This window comes from Argiope bruennichi, chromosome 4, assembly GCF_947563725.1.
Source record: "Argiope bruennichi chromosome 4, qqArgBrue1.1, whole genome shotgun sequence".
Classification (NCBI taxonomy): Eukaryota; Metazoa; Arthropoda; class Arachnida; order Araneae; family Araneidae; genus Argiope; species Argiope bruennichi.
This window is the reverse complement of record NC_079154.1, coordinates 26,518,179-26,542,120: the sequence shown is the minus strand read 5'-3', so window position 1 is coordinate 26,542,120 and position 23,942 is coordinate 26,518,179. Positions and strand designations below refer to the sequence as shown.

Genomic DNA, 23,942 nt, shown 5'->3' with positions numbered 1-23,942 from the left:
ATTAATAGTTTCAGAACTAATTATTAGAATCTTAAATCATAATATGCTTCTAGTTATGAGCAAAATGTTGAAAATCAATTCTTTAATCATCTTGCCTGTGCATCTTACGGACATCGAATTATCTCCCCTCAAACTTATAAATTGAAATTAAATCATTTAAAGACATTATAATTCGATACAGAATTTACATATAATCCACAAGTACCTTATTGCATCAGTAAGACGTTATATTCCTGAATCGAAAGGTCCATCAAGTTGGAAGATAAAACGGCAAAACGATAGATTAACATGATGCTAAGAAAATGATCCCCAATGGATAAAAAACATTTTTCAAACACAATAATGTTACATAATAAAATTAGATGGTGGAACGCATAAATAAAAATCATAAGATTTTCATGTTGATTTGGGCCCTTTTTCGGTCATTTTTTAGATTAATCAAGGGCAACGTGCTGCCTAATTCGACAGATAATCTAGAGTTTCCTGTATTTGATTTGAACAAGTAGAAATTTATGAGGAGAAAGAGAAATTGGAATGAAATATTCCAGTTACCATTATTACATCAACTGTAACCGGCAGGGCCGGATTATCAAATAGGCAACTTCCTAAAATTCCCGCAACTTTGGGGAAGTTTCTTGGGTTGGAAATTTTTTTGCGATAATTTCAGTATAATTTAATTTTGTACTTGCATTGAATTCGAAAAAGGCTGCTAATTTAACTTATTCAAATTAAAATAACTGTCATTTAAATTTTGAAATATTACTCTAAAAATATTCCTAATTAGTTACTTTTTCAAAGTTTCTAATTACTTTGATTTGTAATTAAAAAAAAAAAACATCTTGCTTTATAATTTTTTGGATCCTAGCTATTATATTGTGCTTTGTAAATGTTCGATCCTATAATTAAGTTGTGTTTTTATTGTATAAAACTTTTTTGTCATTTTTCAACTATTCTGTAAAAACTTAGTTTTAAATTATAATTTTACATTTTTATTTATACAAGATGTATTGAAATCAATTCTGTATCAAAGTGATCCAGAATTTAATGTTCCGCTATTTTAATTTATCAAAATTTCATACTTAAAAGATTGTATAGGAATTAAACTTTAAAAAAATTGGTTTTAAAGTTGTGGAAGGAATAAAGGGGCATTGTCTGAAAGCCCTAGGAAGCTTTATCTGGCCCCACCATACTTGCGAAGAATACTAGAAATAAACATACGTGAGTGAGCTATTCACCTTCATTATAGTCTGTGTATTTTCTGTAGGCGGTTCAAGGTTACATTTTCTACCGCGTTATGGTATCAGACAACCAATAATGAGGTTGAAAATGTGACCTTGAACCGCCTACAGAAAATACATAGACGTTAATAACAATAGGTGATTTGCGAAATGCATCAAGATTGTAATAAAAATAGCGCCCACGTTTTCTAACAAATACCTGACATCGTATATGTATGTTATCACGAACATTCATAAAGATGCTTGAAAGTATCATGAAGACCGCGGAGGTTACAGAGATCCTGCCATATATGTAAAATTCTTCCAGAAATTTGTATACATTATACTGAAATACCTGTTATAGTTTTACACGACTGATTTGCTGTGTTTATTTCAATTTTCTCACTTTGCATCGCAATTTTCTAATGAGATTAATTCATTAAAAATCTCTCCCTCTTTTTTTTTTTTCCTTTTGCTCTTAATTGATCAACTGTTATATGATCTTACCGACTCTTCCAAACATCTTGGAAAAGTGTGAGAGATTCCTGAAGTCTGTTTACGAGAGGGTCTTCCCGCAGTTTGAGGTCAAAACCCGAAGAGGCAACCAGAAACAAAACGGCAGTGATGCCGTCGAATACTTGGATCCACTTACGTCGTTCCCCTCTCTGTCCGCCGACATCGAACATCCTGGATTTTAAAGAAAGTACTTTTTGATCAAATATTTATACAAGTTATTGTAACGACAGAAAATTTAAATGAAATTTTATGCAGGAAATAAGATTTTAGTTGATAAAATGACTTAAAAATTTCTAATTTGTTTGGCATTTTCTTCTCTTTGGAATATCATAAATCTATACTTATATAAAGCTCAATGTGTATGTGTGTGTGTGTGTGTGTGTGTGTGTGTGTGTGTGTGTGTGTGTGTGTGTGTGTGTGTGTGTGTGTTGGCGCTCTACAGGCCAGATCGTTCGACCTACAGCTACCAAATTTGGCACATACATACCTTGGAGGTCGGGAATGTGCACCTGGGGTCCCTTTTTTAAAATTTTTAATTAGAATTTTAATTACTAATTAAAAACTAACTTTCCCGCTTAAAAATCTTTTCATTTCCCCACCTCCAAATGAGTAAGGCTTCAATTTTTTTCCCCACGCTAACGAGGATAGGCTTAACATATTTTCGGCCGATTATTTCAAACGATTCTGTTTATTTTCTTAGTGTTTGATGCATTTAAAATTAAACGTTGTTAATTAATCGACCTTTCAGATTCATGCTGAAGTACTTTTGAATTAAAATAAAACAGAATAAAGGAAATTAAAAATTTCTAATCTGCATAGCGTTACCCCAACTGGTGTAGAAAATTCACGCATTTGCGTTACCATAATTGGGGTTGAAAATTCACGCATGTGCATTGTGTTCTGATTGTTGACAACTCTATTTTCAACGGATACTTAACGTGTTTCCGACCGATTATTTCAAACGACTCTGTTTATTTTCTTAGAGTTGATGTATTTAAAACTAAACATTGTTAATTAACCGATCTGTTGATGATGAATCTGAGAAAATTTTGTAGAAAACTTCTTGAGAAACTTCTTGATTACATAAATTAAGAAAGATATTCTTTAGTGTCCATAAGGTTTAAATACGCAGCGACTCTGTTTTCAGTACTCATATTAAAAATATGCTTCGTTTCAGTAAAAAATGTACTTATATTAATTGCAATTTAACCATTTTAATTTAAAGCATAAATTCTACGGAAGCTAACAGAAAATTAGAGAGATACAGAATAAGTTATGGCTGAAGGCCTTTATAATATTATGAATGAATTATATAACTATCAAAATTTGAAGCTTTAAAATATTTTGATGAAGAAGCTATTAAAATAGAAATTACATAATATATTTAATTATTAAAATTTTAACGAACATTAAGATTGGCGAACCGGCTGGTCGCCAAAGGCGGCTAGTAAATAAATAAAAGTCATTTTATGCATGCTCTAGTAATTCTGTCTATATCACTAGACTGATTTCAAACAAACTTTGAATGATTGCTTTTTAAAACAAGAGAAAAAATACTATCAAGTTTTCAAAGAGAGAAGTTGATTTAATATTCAGTTAATTAGATATTAACCGAAATTTTATTGTTTTTCGCAGTAGCTCCGAAACGAATTAGCCCACATTTTATATAATCTGAAAATTCAAAATTTTGCTTCTTGAATTATATCAACTTTGTTTCTCCGCAATTTTTATTAATTTTTCTAATGTTTAATAAATAACTGCGGACGATCTTGAAGTAAAGAAATTGATAAATATTCCATTGTTAGGTAACGGTGAGTTTTGGAATTTCTCTAACTTTATTATTTTCTTAATATTTTTATTTATATAGTATTTTTTAATTTTCCGGTCAACATTTTTTTTTATTAATTTAAAAAAATAAATAAATTTTATTGATTAAAAAGAAAATTGCACGATTAGATTTTATGTACTATAATTCCAAACTATTTATGTACGATAATTTCATACGATTTATTTTAAAACATTTTATGTATTATGATATTTTATATAAAAGCATTTGTTGACGGATGCATTGAAATTCCAACTTTAATTTAATTTGAAATATATACGTATTATACATAATGTAAACATATATATATATATAATATACATAGAAACATATAAAAATTACGCATATCGAATAAAGAGAAGAAGGGGAAAAAAAGCTATTTTAATGAAGTCTATGTGACAATTAACTAAATTTAAGTTTTTCGTTAGTAAAAAAGTATAAAAATTTCATTCCGTGCTAGGTTGTGTATTTCGCTAGTAGATAAATAATTCACAAATTCCTTGAGATTGAAATGCATTATTTTCCTTTAATTTTAATCGAAAAAAAATTATCTAAAATCTTACCAAAATGACTGATATCCTCCGCCATATTTCTTCGGGATTTTCACAGCAAATTCGATGCGTTGGATTTCTGTTGTCCGCTTTCTGCAGTGGAGTATGTCCTGTGACATCGATATTGTCAGTTGCGATTAAATAAATTTTCTATCAGTGTGTTTATCTCAATCATTTAGAGTTACTTACTTGATCGGATGGTATATAATCTTCCTTTCGTATTGCGTGGACTTTATCCAAGAAACTGCAAGAATAAACATTTTAGAATTTTATCTTAAAATAATAAAAATGGTATTTTAAAATTTTTTTTACATAGATTCATTCTATTTTTTGAAAGAAATTAACAGATTTTTCAAATGAACTTAACTATTTAGCAGAATCGATTGGAAGAAATTCATTCATTCTCAAGAACGTTCTCTGGACTCCTGGATCGGACCATAACTTGATGACGTGCTCGTAGAATTCCTAAAATAATAAATCTTCTTGAAAAAAGCTAATTTTTGAAAAGTTTAATTATATCTTAATGTTATGTGAAAGAAGAATCGTAAATAAACATGATAGAAGTAATTAAGTGAAATGACACATCATTTTAAATATCCTATATCATAACTAACCTTCTGTGATAAGTATAGAAATAATGTTTAGTGTAAAAAAATTATTATTATTATTAATATGATAATGAATAGATTATTAAAGTAATAATAATTATTAGAATAATATCATAAAGATTAGATAAAAATATGATTGTAACCCTCTCAAATAAAACCAGTGCGCCAACCTCCTCGCCAATCAAAAGTGGGGCAGTACGAGGCTGGCCGCAAGACTGTAAGTAGGTAAAACTAACCGACCGCGAGATTTACTTATGTTAAATTTGTAAATATAATATTTTCTAAATGTGTGTAATTATAAGTGTTGTGTTTTGTATAAGAGGTTGTGTATTAAATTCTTTTTAAAGTGTTGGAGCCCATTTTTATTGCATTGCTCTTACATGATTAGATTAAAAATTATTCGAATGATTTTATAAAGATTCAAATAAGGATATTAGTCGGAATAAATTGCAAACATAAATATGATTGTGTAGTAAAATACTGCCTATTTTTGAAAACATTCGAATCTCTCTATCTCTCTCTTTTTCTAAAATTCATTTTTTTTTTTTTTCTAAATTGTCCCACGGGGGTCGGGCATTTCATAATTTAGGATGAGAAGCTTCCGATATGGTGCTTGATTCTCGCCACCCCGGTCGGTATATGAAAAAGTGGAGGTTTGCTACCACCCATCGATGACGGGGCGTACTTCTTTAGGGAAGGGTTGTACCATGGCCGGTGATGGCCCTTAGGACAGTTCCCGCCAGCGTTGCTGTTGCGGCGGTCTGATCATTCAAATTTCTCCGTGTGTCTTCGGGGGGGGGGGGAGTAGTCAGTCTAAGATTTGCTGAAATTCGGAAATTTTAGCCTTTGTAGATGGGATTCAGACTGAAGCTTGTGATTAAAAAAAAAAAAAATCTTATTCTATTATCACGCATCGAAAATGAAGTACTTAGATTCTAATAGAAACCAAAAACCGTAGCCTGTGCAGTTTCAGCGTAAAGGTAAATTTTAATGTTTCCGGTAATCCCCCCCCCCCCACACACACACAAACTTTCAGTCTTTCGAGGATCTAGCTTGTAAATTTTTTCAATATTTTCTATCGATTAATATAAATAATGTTACTTTTAAACAATATTAGAATTTTGTACTCGAAAAATCGATTTTTATTTTCATTTCAAACTTTCGTATTAAACTTTTTTTCGTCGCTCTATGATCGGCTAGGAAGCCAAATATACTGGACCTCTCCGAAAAGTCAAGTGACCGATTGGAGAAAGGAATACTAAATACTGAGCACGAACTCAACGAGGTAATACGATGGAGAATAATTGCCGAGATGAAGAACGAATCACTTGCAAATTTTAAACATATGCTTTTATATCATACCTAGGATCGGCTAGAAAGCCAAAAACGCTGAAAGGAAGACATATTACTAACTCGTGCCGTCACTAGTCCGCAGGGGGAAAAACCTCAGAATCGTGCTTCTAAAAAATTTTGAGAAAGAAGATTGTAATACACACAGACAGTGTCTGTGAAAACAATTATTTATTGAAACACTGCTTTACTTATGTAGGTTGAATGCATGAAATTGATATTTTAATACAATTTCAATTCTTATGCAAAAAATTAAAGTATAAATTCAATCATATGTGATCGTATGTCTCAAAATTTTTGTAGTTAACATTCCAACAGTAGATCTAGTATGAAAAATATTAAGAGGATGTATGCATCGTAACAATAAAAAGATAAGCTCTTGATTTAAAAAAAAAAAAATCAAAATATGGTAATCTAATTATTCTTCAAAGCTAAAAAAAACTTAGTAATAATATAATTAAGTAATTTCCATTTAATCTTTTTTTCCCCTAATGATTAATACCGAAATTGTCTCTATTAATAGTTGAATGACTTGATACTATCCCATTCAAGTTGAAATATTTATAGTAAAAAAAAATTGTACTTACATTAGGAAAACCGTAATCGTCAATCAAGCTTATTGATTCTACATATTCAAGACTTGTTTTATTATCATCATCAGCTAATGTTTCTGGTGGCTTCAATCTGCTCATAGCCCCAATTAATTCCTAAAATTAAAATTTTTTATGATTATAAATGAATAGGCTTCATATAGAAATGAATATGCGTAAATAAAGCAGTGTGTTTCCATATTTTTTACCAAATCCTAAAATTTGACCCACTCGTTTTTCAAACCAATCGAAATATCTCTGTTAATTTTTCTGTCAAGTGAATTAAAATATAATAAAAACTGAAGGAAAATCTTGACGCTTTTCCTCTATTCTAAAAATGTTGTCTCACAAAAACTATTTCAAAATTTTAAAAAATTAACTTTTCAGTAACAGTTTTATCAGCGAATATTTCCGTTGGCATATTAGCTAATAAAATATGGCGTGCTTAACTTTCTTCTAATTTTAATATTTTTTTATAATTAATTCTAAACATATTTAAAACTAATATTTTTAAATATGTTTAAATTCGTGAGCAATTTAAATTGATTGCTTCGCGCCATGAAACATTCAATCATGTGATTTTTGCAGTATTAAAGCTGGGATTTTTTTTAAAAGCGGGTTTATTTGTATGTTAAACCCAAAATAATATTTTCATCCTCACCATTATTTCATATTGTTGTTTCTTATGGCACTTGCCACGGACAAGACCGCTGCTCAAAGACAGCCGATTTAATCCTAAGGGGGAGCGTCTCTTGTTTTTATCGTAGAGCCAACTAAGGCCAAGGGTGCGACTTGACTACTCACACATCACTCATTCGCTTGCACAACCCCTTTTTACAGGAAAACACATTCACACATCTCACAGATAGAACAGGAAGAACAACCATGCCCAAACCGGGACTCGAACCCGGGGTCGCCCAGATCACGGGGAAGATGCGCTACCCCTATGCCAGGAAGCCGGCACTTTATATTGTAATGACCTTATATTATGTAGAAACAAAATTTTGGAAATTCTGTTGTATTAAATGGTATAATTTTCTTCATATTTTAATACTTTTAATTTTTAATCGATGCAATAAGTAAGGGTGTTAAGGGATGCATAAGGGTGTTTGTTGTTGTTCAATGAGTAAAATTTTATTTCGTTTGATAATTTTTTTCCTTAGTATGTTATATTTTTTCCAACCGTCTTCAAAATCATGCTTTTAAAATGAACGTTTCTTTTTCCCTTACTTTTTTTTTTCTTTTGCATTCCAGCTACAGAATTTGTCATTTCTTTCTTTCTTTCTTTTTCTTTTCTTTAAATTAGGATATTAAAATTTTGTAGATTCTGGCTTTGAAATAACTTCCGTCATCATTTAACTTTAGAAGTATGAAGTGATAAGATCCAATTTTATAATTTGTCTTTGTCTAAACGTCGGTCTTGGCTCCTGTTATGTTATTAGTGCGCTCCATATGGTTTTCCATTGCTGTATCATCCTAAATTTTCTTTTTCGAGTTTTATGTCTTTTACATGAATTAAAATTTTGTCTATTTCAGTAGAATGGCAACAAATTCAAACTAGCTTAGTTGTGAGGTATTATCGTTGAACCGTATGTTATTAGTGACACAAAGAACTCGACTGAATTGTTTATCACGAAGAATTAAATCATTCATTCAGTAACTTTAACTTACTGATAAGATAATCATTTATTTCTTCCACTTCAGTTCATTTTGATAGTGAGCGTAACGACGAAAAATATTGCACAAATATAATTATTTCTGCTGACGTGGCCGTTTTTTGAGATTGGAAGGAAAAAATTATGCTAAATAAAAATTGTTTTCATAAGTAATGTAAAAAACTTTAGGAAATATTTTCAGATATCTTCTTTCCTGTAGTTATAAAATTGTTCCTTTAAAAATTAAATGCGTATTTTTCAATTCCTACTATTAGCTCACATTCTCTCTATATATATTTATATATCTCGTTCAGATTTTCAATCGTTAATAAAATACTTTTTATTCATCCACTCAAGTTTAAATACATTTTTTAAAACTTGTAGTGGGTGACACTTGATGTTAATACAGTTTTTTCAAATATTAATTCATTAATTATTAAATTTAATTAATTTTTAATACTTTAAATAGTGTTTTAGCAGTTTGTAATGAAAATTGAAACCAACAGGCAGTAGCTCAATCGGTAAAATGCAAGGATTTCAGTATTTTTCACGTGAATGTAAAGAATGCGAGTTCAATTCTTGCGAAAGTAGGAATTGACTTAAAAATTTTTTTTATTACTTGTTAATATAGAAACACTGTTTACTTTCCGGACATACCTCATATTACATTAAAATACGTAGAACATTTCTAATAATGACAAGTAACTAAAATAATTAGTGTTTCTTAGTTTGAATGATAAAAAAATAATTACCTTAATAGCTTCTAAAATATTTCTTTTGACGTCAATAATTTTTTCTTGCCTTTCTCTGCAATAAAATAAAACTAAAGATTAGCTCTGTTCAAAAGCATTTTATAAAATATTCCTTCAAATCAACAATAGAGATTACTTGTCAGAGAAACCTCCCGTGTGAAGTATCCTCATCTGCTTGATGATTGTACTTTTCCCGGATTCCCCGGCTCCTGCAAAATTAAAATGCAATTTATGGCATTTTTGATGTAGATATGTCAAATATTTAAAACACTTTCAGTGGCCGCTTGTGAGTTGAGAAAACGAAATCAGATCTAAACTATAACTAGAAAAATGAAGGTGAACCCTGCTTAAGAGGGAAGCAAAAATAAAGAGCATCACATGACTAATCGTTTGCAATGTTTTGGCTGTCACCAGAACAATCGAGTCACCACTAACTTCAACTGGATAAAATTTCGATTTGCCCCTTCCGCTACTGCGTAGTGAACGAATTTCGAGGCCTTCTGGAACTGGTCATCGAGCAGCCCTTACTTATATATCTTCTATTTATTGAGACATTTTCTAACTTGTTACTTTCTTCCTGTTATACTTTCAATACGAAGTAATCGAATCCTAGATTTTTAAAAAGCCAAACAGATGCAATTTATGGCATTTTTGATGTAGATATGTCAAATATTTAAAACATTTTCAGTGGCCGCTTGTCAGTTGAGAAAACGAAATCAGATCTAAACTATAACTAGAAAAATGAAGGTGAACCCTGAAGGGGGGGGGGTCGTTTTGAAATGATTTCAGGAGTTATTGTAACTTTGCAATCCTAATAGACGTACCGCCATTAAACACTTCATGAAAAAAAAAATTCTTTTGTCTGATATGTATTGTTTCGTTTATGGATACAAATAGGCTAAATATATTTTTCAACAGCACAAAAATCGATGATTGTTGCTAAATTCTTTCAAAAGAATACTAATTTGTTTAAACAAATAAAAGCAATAAAAAAATATGAGATTTTTAAAAAAGTAGCATATGGGTTGAAAGATTAGTAACAGTTAATTTAAATTTAGTCCCAGAGTTAAAAATAAGAATCATAGATAAAAAAAAATTAACAAAAACATGGTTACATACTTTTGAAAAGAATACTGAAAGGAAAGAAACAGCGCCGAAATTTTTTTTTGCACGACTTTAATGTATACTTAAGTAATATAGCAATTGTTTTTTTTTTTTTTATAAAAATCTAAATCTGCAGACTGTGGGAAGGAGGCAGCAAACCCTCCAAGTTCATAACAAGTCCGCAAAAGCGAGTCTATTACCCTTGGCCGATGTAGTAGTTTTTATTGCTCATTATATAGTGTTTTCTACTTCATAATATTAAGAAGAAAACCATTCATGAATTTTGGACATTTTCTTTTCATCCAAATTTTAAAACAAATCTACAGTTTTTACCACAAAAAGATACACAAAATTTCATTTCACGTAAGACTTTGCGTTTCTGAGTAAACACGTTCACGTAGATACAAATAAACAAGCAGACAAACGGTCACCTCGTTGACGAATTTGTTTCATAATTCAATACGCATCTATACATTTTAATATTAAAATTATGCCCTAATTTCATCCCTTTAGCTCTTCCTGTTTTAAGTTATCTTGTTCACATTCTCCCAGGCGGAGAAACAGATTTCCTTTCAAAGGATCTCGATCCAAAATTTAATAAAAATCTAAAAATTTAGTATTAGATTCATATATTTCATAAGAGATTTCGTAAGAAGATAAGACCACATTCATAAGATTTCATATCAGATTTCTTTTGTTCAACTGAATCGAACTGTCTTTTTGAGTTGCTGCGTTTACAGACAGACATCTTTCCAAAAAAAAAGGTGTTTTTCTTATTTAGGAAGGTCTAAAACTTGCGGATCCATTATAATTTCATCGAAAAAGTTAAATTTTACAAAGATTGCGATATTTTCTATTTGTATAACATCTATACCGTTTATGAGAAAGGAAAAAAAAAACTTATCTTCAATAAAATACCAAATATTAATCAGCAGTAGTTTCGTTGTTACGTTTTTAAACTATCGCGTTTTCATGCATGCAAAAGTAAAAACTGTTGGATGCTTGATCCCTTTTCGGATCTTTTTCAAAATTTGATACTGATCAGTATTTTAGATGCTAAACGTGTGTACCATATTTTATTTATCTAGCTCTTCAGGTTTTGTAGTTATCGTGTTCGCATGTGTTTTGGACAGCCGGAAAAACAGACTTCTTCTGAATAGATTTTGTTCAAAATTCGGTAATTTCAACGAAATTTGGTGTTGCTATCAAATTTCATCCGTCTAAATCCATCTGAAAACCTTTTTCAGTTATTTTATTACCAATGAGATGGACATAATTCGAAGAATATATTTTTCTGGTCCAGAGAGGTCTAAAGCATATAGATTCGTCAACATGAAAATTTCTGATTGAATACAAATTTTTGTTTTTAAAAAAAAATAAAAATTTCTATTTATAATTTTTTTAAACGTGTAAGTTAGTGCATTATTAGATAATGTAAAGAATTTGACAGAAAAATTGCCAGAAGATAGATGGCAGCACCGTATTGATGTAGATCAAAATGTGATAACATCACACCAGTAGTACGTTTGACAGACGGAGATTTCTTTCGGCGGGAGTCAGCGTGGTGTTGTGCTATGTGATGTTGTGTTATGTTATGTAGTGTTGAAAGTAAAAGGCATGGATACCTGGTGATTGTGTTCTATCTTGTGGATTAAGATCATGGTCGTGGGAATGGATTTATTAATATTGTAATGTATGAATTTCCTATTGATTATATGTTGTAAATGTCTTTATGTTATGTGTTTCATGTTGCGTGTTTTGTCCGACTGTGATGTTATTAATAAACAAATTTAAAAGACAAATTTGGCCTAATCACTCGACTGTATTTTCATGACATCACAATAACTATGAGGCTGGTGTTAATACATGTGCACGTGATATACATCAAATATTAAAACCAATTTAATTTTGCGTATACGCATTGTCCGAAGGGGAAAAGTGTGCACGTGGCGGGACAGCGTAAAATAATATTCAATTAGCTCATATGTGCAATTATGCTTATCATGTGACAATATTACTCATTAAAAATGCATTCTAAATGCAATAAATTATCTGAGATTATATTATTCGTAAAAACAAACGACAAGTTTTAAATCAAATTGCATACCCAGTAGGAGGAACTTGACCGTTTTCTTATATTCTTTCATCCACTGTGCGATTTCTTTGTCGATGGTGCGACTGTGCCGGCGATTTGGATCTGAAGTCATGCAACACGCCATCATGGATCTTTGATGTAATTTCAATCTGTCAAAAATCTTCTGTAGGTTTCTGAACTACTTTCCATTGAACAAATGTAAAATCTAAAAAAAAAAGGTTTTTTTTTTTTTTAAGCTTTTAGAATATTTACTCTTTAATGCTTACCATCCCACATTATAGTACACATGTAAAACATGATTTTGAAGAAGCAGTCGTTGTCAAAAATTTCTTTGTACAAGACATAATAAGAATAGAGCGACGTTCCGAATAGGTAAGCAGAAAGAATGAAAGATCGAGCTTGAGAAAAAATATTTCATAATTTTAAAACAAACTTACAGACCTCAGTGTTCCGACTATTAATTTTCCGACAGTCGGTCGGAAAATTAATAGTCTGCACAACTTCGAAGTTAAAGTTACAGTGAAGATGGAGTGCCTGCAATTAAGATATTAGGTTAAGAAAATAGCTAATTTCAAATTCATATACAGTGGGTAAAAAAAGTATTGGCAATTGCCTTAATTTATTCATATTGACAAATAAATAAAATGTTATGCAATTTTAGCTGTCGTAATTAAATACAAGACACCTTAGATATATAAAAATAGTAAAACTTTTATTTTAATTTGCATTTTCTACGATTTTTTCTTTCAAAATCGAAAATTTGCACGTCAAAAAAATATTGGCAAAGTTTTAACTGATATGCAAATTTTGTTGCATTGAAGTCACGTGTTTCGACTGATAAGAAACTCTACCGGTATAAAGTCTGCAAAACTACTCCAAAAGTGTCTATGCAATATTTTGCGATTACTGCAGTAAAATGACTTCGAAATCGAAGGAGTTGGACGTTAGTGTTAAAAACATGATTATTAGGCTCAGAAATGAAGGTTTAACTTATCGTGCTATAGGAGTGCAGTTGAATATAAGTTTATTTACTGTCAGAAGTGTTGTAAAAAAGTTTAAGGAAACAGGATCAACGGAAAATAAGACTAGAAGTGGACGACCTCGAATATTTTCTACAAGAGAAAAACGTACCATTATCAACAAGGTTAAGAAAAACCCTAAAATAAGTGCACCCCAGATAGCTAGAGATGTTGCTTTCACTTCGGAAAAGACTTTCAGTTTACAGACTGTACGGTATGTTTTACACGAGAGACGTTATTATGGAAGGGCAGCTAGAAAGAAACCATTCATTTCGCAAATAAATTGGAGAAAGAGGTTAGATTTCGCAAAATCCCATGTTGATTTATCCGAAGAGTTTTGGAACACAGTTATTTTTTCATCAATCAAATGTTAAATCAAAGATTAACATTTTCGGCAGTGATGGGCAATGATATGTGTGGAGGAGGCCAAGTACTGAATTGGAAGAGCAACATTTAACTGCTACTGTAAAACATGGTGGAGGCAGCGTCTTAGTTTGGGGCTGTATGGCAGCTAATGGAGTTGGCAAAATGTATTTTATTGATAGTATTATGACAGCACGTACATACATTGACATTTTGCGCCATAACTTAAAAATCAGTGCCCAAAATCTTGGCTTGGGAACATCTTTTTTTTTTTTTTCAACAATACAATGACCTCAAGCATACAGCGAATCTCATTCGTGAATGGCTACTCTACAATGCTCTTCGCCAGTTAAAAACCCCACCTCAATCGCCTGACATCAATCCAGTAGAAAATTTATGGCACCTGCTGGATCTAGAAATCTGGAAACATAAAATTTCAAGTAAAGACGACCTCAAACGTTTACTCTTGCAAGAGTGGCACAAAATTCTCAACAGTACAACAAAGACCTTAGTTTCCTCTATGAGAAATAGATTACAAGCTGTTATAGATGCAGAAGGTATGCATACAAAGTACTAAACATATACTGATTTTGTTTTCGCTCATAATTTTGTCAATTTCATAATTTTGCCAATACTTTTTTTATCATGTAAATTTTGGATTTTCTCGTAGATTTCGATTAAAAAAATATTTAAATGAAAATTTCGTTATATTTGTTTGTCTTTTCTCCTTCTGTAATCGCTATGTTAAAATAAAATTTGTAAACATACTATGTTAGCAAATATGATAATTTATAGGCAATTGCCAATACTTTTTTTATCCACTGTATCTGTGATAAATTATTTTAAATTAAGCAAAATGATTATCTAAACTGACTAACACCATAACACTTTGGATAAACGAAAATTCGCATAAAAGAAAGTAAAATCCAAATCATGAATTCTTTGTCCCAAAAACGAGGTACATGCATTTATTACCTTAAATATTGCTCCCAGACATACATATACTTCCAGTTGTTAAGTTTCATTAAGTAAGGGAGGCAATAGTATGAACACAGTTTGTATTCTGTAATGTTTGATAGTAAAAAGTACAAACACAGTAAAAATGATTTTTTTATACAACTCCAGTAATGTAAAAATGCCAGAAAGTAAAATATTTTTTGTTCGTTCCTTTATGAATGCACAGTTTCACACTTCTATCCATAAAATATGCAAACATATCAAAAGACAAATTTATTGACTTATACATTTTTTTTATATCCCTGGCTATACGTATACCAACATAAGGATAATTTGAAAAATAAGTCACAGTGTTTATTTCTGAATCACTTATATAACGCCTCATTTTTTCCTCCATTTCTAAGTGGTAAAGTAAAGATCTTGTTGTTTATAGTCGCCAAACTGTACTGTTAATTCTCTTCCTAGAACTAGACTGAGGGCGGAATTCTAAAATACTCGATATTTGTATTCAGAATAAGACAACCATTACCTTCCATACAGCCCAAATCACTGGGATTTCAAACTATTCCTTGTTATTCAAATATATCATTTTTTTTTTTTTTTTTTTTTGGAAATTTAATATAGCTCATATAGTGCTGAGAAAAGAACTTTATTTCTTTGTTCAGTATTCAATTACTTCTCTGTGATATTTTAAATGCTCAACTTCTTAAATTTCATGACCTCTAACACGTGTTATTACATCAAGTATTAAATCACGGGACTATTGTCTGAGGCTAGAGAACTTTTAATTTGCCTTCTCTAATCTTATTAATCCCTTAAAATAAATTTAATCTCTTAGAAAAAGCAAGTGAGAGCCTAGAAACTCATTGTTTTTCCAATGTTCAATTATATATTATTACCTTTAAACTGTCTTTATATACAGGGTAATCGGTAAAGTCCTTTCAAGCCCTTTGAATTTGAAATGGCTTTTCGTATTCTTAAGGAAATAATGTGCACAGATAGTAACGTGATTATGCTGAATTTGTTGAAACAGATATTCGTCCCTAGCACCGGTATAAGGAAATTAGGAATATAATTCAAAAATAAAGGAATTCGGCCCCGAAGTCCAAATAAAAAATGTATACTATATCATAATAAAAGCAAGGAAAAAGTTTCATGGAGTTACCTGTAAAACTGGAGGAAATATTTGGGATCAAAATTATATATTTATTATAATATAGTTTTTACGAGCTAAGTAATGGCAAAATGAAATTTAATCAAAGATGAAAGCAAACAAAAATAATTAAAAAAAAAAAATCTGAAAAACGCACTCGGGGAGGGAGGGGGGAGTAGGATACATGAGACTATATTTTTCAATTTTAGACCAAACCTTTTTCAAGTCATAGAAAGTTCACACTTTCAATCATTAATATCTCTGCCAATTTTACAGATAACTAAATAAAAAAATTTCCTGCTTTTTTATTATGATACGACTTACATTTTTCTAATTGCACTTTTCGGCCGATCTTCATTTTTTGTAACTTCCTTATTTCACCGCTAGGACCGTTGTATCCTGTCACTTAGTTTAGTTTAGTTATATTAACGTCGCGTTTGAAGCAACACTAGGGCTATTTTGGGGCGGACCTCGTAATTTTGAACCGCGGTCAGATGACGATGTAACCTCTCACAATGCGTTCAACATATTCTTTTTACTATAGATACATGTTACTTCTATGGCTATACAAGAAATGAATTTTAACTATTTGAATTTAAATGGCTTGACAAGACTTTACCGATCACCTTGTATAGGTGCCAAATGTGAGAATAAAAATGTCGCTTATCCGCGCTTCTAAAATTAGGAATTCATAACAATTCAGGGTCTTAGCATCACTTATGCGGTTGATTTTATAATGCATAAATACATGTGTTTTGCTTTTTATTTTGCTTTTTATTATTTATATACAGATCAGATACATGTAGATGAAGTTAGTGTACAGAGGCTAGTTAGAAATTATAATAATAAATCCACAAGTATTTCCACGTATTAACATCTTAATAATTTATTTTTTATTTTTTATCAAACTTTTAATGCATTTTCCGAAATATTAACAGGCTTTGATACGAGGATTGACGAATGTTACTAACTTTCGTTGCTTACTTTGTATTTTCCGTATGATTATTTAAGGTTATTATCAGAAGAACATTTTCTTCCTGTTCAACAACGCGAAACTTTCCAGCATATTATAACAACGTTATTTTTTCTTCAAAAAATACGTGAAATTTGTTCACATCTCTATGAAAAATGTCTAAGAATGAACTGTGTTTTCATTTCATCAGATATTTTTTTTCAAAAAAACTCTTCCCCATAATGACTTTTTAAAGCCTACACATCGCGAAAATCGTGTGACACTGCTTCTGAAAATATCGTTAATTTTATTTAAAGATATAAAATACAGTTCTATTTTCTTGTACCGGTTTGGTTAACTGTAGCTTAGACTGATAAACTCTCAGATAATCCATGTTCTGATGTGATTGAATACTTATTTCCAATTTAATCATTATCTGTTGTTTTTAATCTTTCCTATCAAAAATGAAATCATCCGAAACTTCGAATTGGAATAGTTGTGTTGTAAGGAGTGAATCACTTTCTTTCGAATTTCGAATTCATTGTTGCAAAGTATGTCTAAGTATTTAAAATTCTCTAAGCAAATAAAGAAACAAAACCTCCTGTGCATTGCTTGGTAAACTTCTCATAATGTAACAATCAATTGTAGTAGGGTATTTTTTGCAATATTTTGCGGGGGGAAAAACTATTTTACAAATGCATATTTTGAAAACATTATTAATTACATCATTGTGTCCAGAATTCTTTTCATTTTAATTCTTTATTAACTTGCACAAAAAATAGCATAGTTGAAAACACTTACGGACATCATTGTAATATTTTGAAGTAATATTGTATTTTAGACATATTATTAAAAAAAATGCATTTTTTTATTTTAAAGTTTATTTTATTTGTAACTTATTTGGAAAAACTGTGTTATACTTTTCCACTCCAATTTTTCTACAATCCATTTCAAAAGCCTAAAATCCCAAACTGATTTGGAAAAAATTAAATATTAAATAATATATCGCTGTGAAATTTTCAACATTGAATTCTCCTTCCTCTTCTCTCCACACAAACACACCCTCCTTTTTTTTTTTTTTTTTTGTAGATTTATGATAAAAAAATTTAGCGAAGTATATACAAAAAAAATAGCAAAAATAGTTTTGCGATGTCAGAATGTGATCAACTTGAATTTATATTTATCATTTTTAGTACCCTATATATTCTAGATAATTAGGGAAAACTAAAGAGTTACACACACAACACTACCATTTATACGATTTCTCCATTTTTTTCATTTCAAAATTTATCTTGACTAGATGCATCGGCAAAGATGTCTGCTCTCTACAACTCTCTATTTTTGAGAAAACTTTTAAAAACAATAATTCACTCTGCATTCTTAATGGGAGAAAACATTGACAAAATCTCCTAGTATCAATCATTATTCCAATCTTTCTGCTTTTTATTTCGTATAAAAGTTTACAATTCCTAGATATGTCATCAATGTTCATCTTCCAGTTTCGCTAAATAAAATTCTGACAAATCCACATATCATAACAAATGGAACTATTTCATCAATGCCAACTTTGTCACTTTGCAGGTATAGCTAACCAATCAAAATATTCTGTGTTTATTATTTAAATGAAATTTTAGAAAGAATTTTCTTTTGTTGTGATAAAATGTAGCTCATCAAAATTGATTGACATGGGTAAATCAATGCGGTGTTGGAGAAATTGGTCATCGGAGGGAGCTAGTTGACATAAAAGTACTGTTAGATTAAATGATTCTTGAAATGTCTGCATAAGTTTCAAGATTTATATAGGTTGACTTTGTAAAATAAAATAGATGATTTTAGAGAGCTTCGCATCCGTGATATCTGTTGATATTTATAAAAATGAAAACAGGAGGGTTTTTTTCAATTTCTACTATTAGCTCACACTCTCTCTATATACAGTGTCTCACAAAAGTGATGGGACACTTGTGCTTTACAAAAGGAATCTGTAATAAAATAAATAAATAAACATGTACCAAAAAATTTTTGGGTGTGTTTCATATTTAAAGTTAGTAACAATTATTACATAACATACATTTTGCGAAAATATTAAAATATTAATTTAATAAAAATACAATTGTTTAGAACGGAGCAAAAAATGGCTCACATAAGTGATGGGACACTTACTTTTCCATCAAATATTTATCCAAAAATTTTACTTTTTAAAAGGTTTTAATATTTTGTTGCATTTCCTTTTACTTTTAAAACTTGATTTAATCTTCTTGGGATGGATTCGACTAATTTTTTTGTGATTTCTGGAGTGATTTTACCCCATTCTTGTTGAAGCACTGATTTTAATTGTTGTTTTGAAGAAATGGTGTGTTTGGGAATTCTTGATTCCAATTCTTGCCAAATATTCTCTATGGGATTTGAGTCTGGAGATTGTGGTGGTGTTTTTATTATTTCAGGACAGTTATACAGCAACCAGAGTCTAACGTTCAAAGCAGTGTGCTTGGGGTCATTGTCCTGGTAGAATTTAAAATCGTTATGAAGGTTCAATTTTCGTGCTGAAAATTTCAAATTTTGCTTTAAAATGGCAATATACTTGTACTGATCCATTATACTGTCAATAAAAACAAAATTACCAACTCCAGCGGACGACATACACCCCCATACCATAACTCCTCCTCCACCATGTTTTACTGTTGGCACCAAGTTCTGTTTGCGAAATTCTTCCCTGGGTTTTCTCCACGCCAAGATTCTACCGTCAGAACCAAATATATTAAATTTACTCTCATCATCAAATATAACTTTATTCCAGTAATCAGAATTATTATTTATGTTGGATTTTGCGAAAGCTAGTCTGAGTTTTCTATTCTTTTCACCTACGAAGAATTTTTTCCTGGCTACTCTACCGTGATATCCAGCAGATCGAATTACCATTCTAATAGTCTCAGTATTAACAATTATTCTATATAATGTTTGTAAATCAGCAGCAACTTTAGGAGCACTCTTTCTTGGATTTTTTTTAATATTTCGAACGATAATTCGCTTTATTCCATTGGATAGCTTTGATGGTCGGCCAGGTCTTCTTTTATCCTGAATAATATGATTCTTTTTATATCGTTTAATGATATTGAAAACTGTTGAATGACTCAAGACTAATAGATTTTCCGCGTTCAATATGCAAATTAATAACTAATTTTCGAATTTCAGGCGAAGTTTCTTTTCGTTTAGCATTCATGGCTGCACAGAGCTAAAAAACACAAAAATTCAAAAACAAACTGGAGAGAAATACTGCAGACGATTTTATAAATTATTGCCAATTGCTTTTGAGTAAAAATAAAAAAACCAAAAATATTTTTATTGCTTATTTCAGACGATTTTTGTTGCATATCTAATGATGTCCCATCACTTATGTGAGCTATTTTTTGCTCCATTCTAAACAATTGTATTTTTATTAAATTAATATTTTAATATTTTGATAAAATGTATGTTATGTAATAATTGTTACTAAATTTAAGTATGAAACACACCCACAAAAAATTTGTACATGTTTTTTTTAATTTATTTTATAACAGTTTCCTTTTGTAAAGCACAAGTGTCCCATCACTTTTGTGAGACATTGTATATATATCTTGTTCATATTTTCTATCGTTAATAAAATACTTTTTATTCATCCACTCAAGTTCAAATACATTTTTTTAAATTTGTAGTGGATGACACGTGATGTTAATGCAGTTTTTTTCAAATATTAATTAATTAATTAAATTTCTCCAGTGATTTCTATTTGGTCGCCAAAGTCGCCAAATCCACCGCCATGTCACCAAATGGTCGCCAAGTTTGTCATCAATTTTGTAATTATTTAATAAAAAGTAATTAAAATAAAAAAAATTGTTGACCTAAGTAGGAATTGACTTAGAAAATTTTGTTTCATATATTACTTGCTTTACTGAAATTCAGAAGATTTTATTATAAATGTATTTTCCAAAATACCAAAAACAGAGAGCACGGAATTCTTAATTCTCACATTCAGCTTCCGCAGACGAAAAAAAAAACTCTAGTCTGATAACACACCATTAAATATCATTGAGGAAGGGCGAGCTGGTGAAGCTCGTTCGTATACACAGACAAGTTAATCGATAGGTCGACGATTCACCATAATTTCTGTGATATTTTGCTATTCATCTTAAATTTAAAAAAAAAAAAAAGAAAAGTATTTTTAAGTAAACTGAGCATGTTATGTCAAAAGCATATTCATCGCATACTATACGTGTTAGTTAAGAAAAGAAGTGCTGACAACAGAAATAATGAGCAGAATACTTTAAGAAATACTTCCCAAATACTGTCTAATCCCTTAGTTCGTAATAACATGTTTATATCTTACATAGCATTATTAAATTTTGATAATAAAACTTGAAATTAAATAAAAAGCACAAATTAATTTAAAAAACATTTTTATAAGGACAAATCACAAAAAATAATGTGTCTAATTTAATAGTAACTACCAGATTAATCACTTTGGATTAATCTTGTAGCGATTAATCTCGTAGTTACTATATCGATAAAGGATAAAAAAAAAAGATTTTATCCTTTTTTTTATTACCTAATTAGTGAGATACCCTGGTTTATTTAATATCAGTGATTATATTGGTTATATTTAATTTCAATTAATTCGTTGAGATATAACTTCAGACCCATGATTCAGTCAAATTGTCAGACATTAAAACCCAATTATTTTAACGGTTTTGTATATGTTTTATTCACTGAGTATCCGATCTTTTATAATGCAGACCAGTTCCGTGACATTATAACGCTATTAAAATGTAAATATCCAGTTCAACTATCTTCTAATTTTCGTGCTTTTGAAATTTTGGCTTTTTTATTAGTCTTGCAAACTATACAGACTTTGAATAGGATCTTTTTTCTTCAATATTCAACACTGGAAGAAAATAACGCGATTAAATATTTGACAAAACGATGAAAACGGTTTGGATTTCAGAGCAATAATGTAATGTACTGTAAAAATGGAACATTTTTTTTAATTCCCTAAATGCGGTAAAGGAATTTTAGGTTAGTAAATTAATATCATTGAAAAGATAATTAAAAAATTTTAATATGATTTAAAAATTATTTTTATCCAGCAATATTTTTGGAAGTTGTGGTGTAAAAACGTCAAAATTTCCTTTAATTTTTAATTAATTAGAATTTAAATTATAATTTTTGAAAAATATTCTAGGCACACATATTCCCACCTACAAAATATTTATATGCCAAGTTTGATAGTTCTATGTCAAATGGTCTGACCAGTAGAACACCATCACACACACACACACACACACACACACACACACACACACACACACACACACACACACACACACACACACACACACACACACACACACACACACACACACACATTCGCCTTTAGTAGAGATTCGCTTTCACCTTCTGTTTCGGCAATGCGCTGACAGACTGAATTAAGAATGCATAGAACATTTGAGGTGTTTGTATATTATGTATAATTTTTGTATGAATTATAGCTTTTTGAATGATTGAATTTCATTTTCATGTCCATATGATGCACGGACAAAAGCAAAATAAATGCAAAAGGAAAAATATTAATATAAATTTATTGTAAAATAAATTTTGTTTCTGATAAAAATTCCATCAAACTGCTAACTTTTAGCAAGAGAAAGTTCTACCGATTCTTACTTATTCTGCTTCAGTTACAATTTCAATATCACCTCATTCTTGCTTAATTTGCTTCATTTTGTTTTTTACTATCTGAATACAATGAAACCTTGTCCGGACTTATCTTTTGGATAACTTCTTTTCATCGAATTCTGTGGGGGGAAGAAAGAAAGAAAAAAAAATTACTTACTTTCAAATTTCATACATCTTCAATACCTTTAACAAATGAACTAAAATAAAGCCCCATTTATTTCTCTTATTTTCTCCCGTTTACATCACCGAATCTTAATATTTTTCGTTCCAAATCAAAAACCAGTGTCTACTGAAATCGAGTGCAAAAGCGTCCACTCGTGAAGAAATGATTTCTACTAAGAGCTGCTCTTATCTCCCTCTTGTGTATCTACCTCATTTTCAATTATATCGGTGGCTGAATTGTTTATGTTATCTATTATTGTTTTATCTTCCGATATACAGGTCTTTGCTATCCAATCGGATGTTTTTCTTCTTGCTACATGAAAGAGATCTAATTATATGAATTATTTAATAATTTTACTTTACACGTGGATTCAGTCGCATTCGAGTTATTTACAAAAGAAAGGGCCGTAGCGTATTTACTTTCTATAGCAACGTTGTTAATCATCAGCATTTTAAATATATCCACGGTCCATTTCAAAACGACTACTAAAATAAATATGGTGATTTCTAACTCCCCCGTATACGTAAAGAGAAAACATTGTAATCGTCAAGAAATTCAGAAGTATTTTTTTGTCGTTTCATATCTCCCTGAGTCCGAAATTACGAGAATTGCTAAGATTTCCATTGCAGCTGACTTTTAAAGTGAGAATGCAGACGATTTCGTAAAGTAAGAATTCAGACGATTTTTTAAAGCGCATACTGAGAATTAAAAATTGCAAAAGAATAAATATTTTCTGTTCGCATTCACATTAAAAAAAAGAAAGAAGAAAATAACTTTTAATTATAAGCTTAACTTTCTTTATTTAATAAACTTTTAATTATGATCAAGAACAAAATTAAAATCTTTAATTGATATTTTTTTAATTGAACATTTTTCATAATATAGTTGTAGTTCATGTACAACTCAACCATTGCAAAAAGTAGTAAACAAAAACAGCATTAGGGATGCTAGAAGAGCGTTCCGATGGGTTGCCATATTGGCGATAAACTCGGGGCACACTATTCTTCACTTCACCCGAATATCTATCAAATTTTGAATTGAAATCCATCCAGACAAAGTCTATTTGTCTGACTGCCCATATGAGCATGACAATTGCCAAATGTAAAGAGCTGAGCAGATAAAATTTGGTGAACTGGCTCAACATCAAAATTATCTATCCATTTCAAATTTGAGACCAAATCCGTGAGAGGGTAACGGTCTTTCAGTCTGTACCTCCGCATTCATATACATAAATGCAATAATTTAAAGCCATAACAGTTTAAGTAAATGAAATTCGATTCGGTAACATATCAAATTTTGAACCGAATCTTTTAAAAAGTTAACCATCAGTCGATTGTTGCTTTCTCATGAATGTAAACACAATAACTTA

At 30.4% G+C, this 23,942-nt stretch overlaps 1 protein-coding gene across 1 annotated transcript in view; it reads right to left on the bottom strand.

Annotated features, from left to right (window-relative positions):
* Positions 1-22,761, bottom strand: part of LOC129965834 (guanine nucleotide-binding protein G(s) subunit alpha-like) — a 30,377-nt gene extending 7,616 nt beyond the window's left edge. The window contains exons 1-9 of the mRNA XM_056080048.1: positions 22,568-22,761; positions 12,276-12,468; positions 9,201-9,273; positions 9,065-9,119; positions 6,655-6,774; positions 4,477-4,574; positions 4,299-4,353; positions 4,122-4,219; positions 1,725-1,904 (exon numbers count right to left, since the gene is read on the bottom strand). Coding sequence (XP_055936023.1) covers positions 1,725-1,904; positions 4,122-4,219; positions 4,299-4,353; positions 4,477-4,574; positions 6,655-6,774; positions 9,065-9,119; positions 9,201-9,273; positions 12,276-12,390 — 794 coding nt within the window. The 5' untranslated portion in view covers positions 12,391-12,468; positions 22,568-22,761. The remainder of the gene's footprint in view (positions 1-1,724; positions 1,905-4,121; positions 4,220-4,298; positions 4,354-4,476; positions 4,575-6,654; positions 6,775-9,064; positions 9,120-9,200; positions 9,274-12,275; positions 12,469-22,567) is intronic.
* Positions 22,762-23,942: the final 1,181 nt, after the last annotated feature.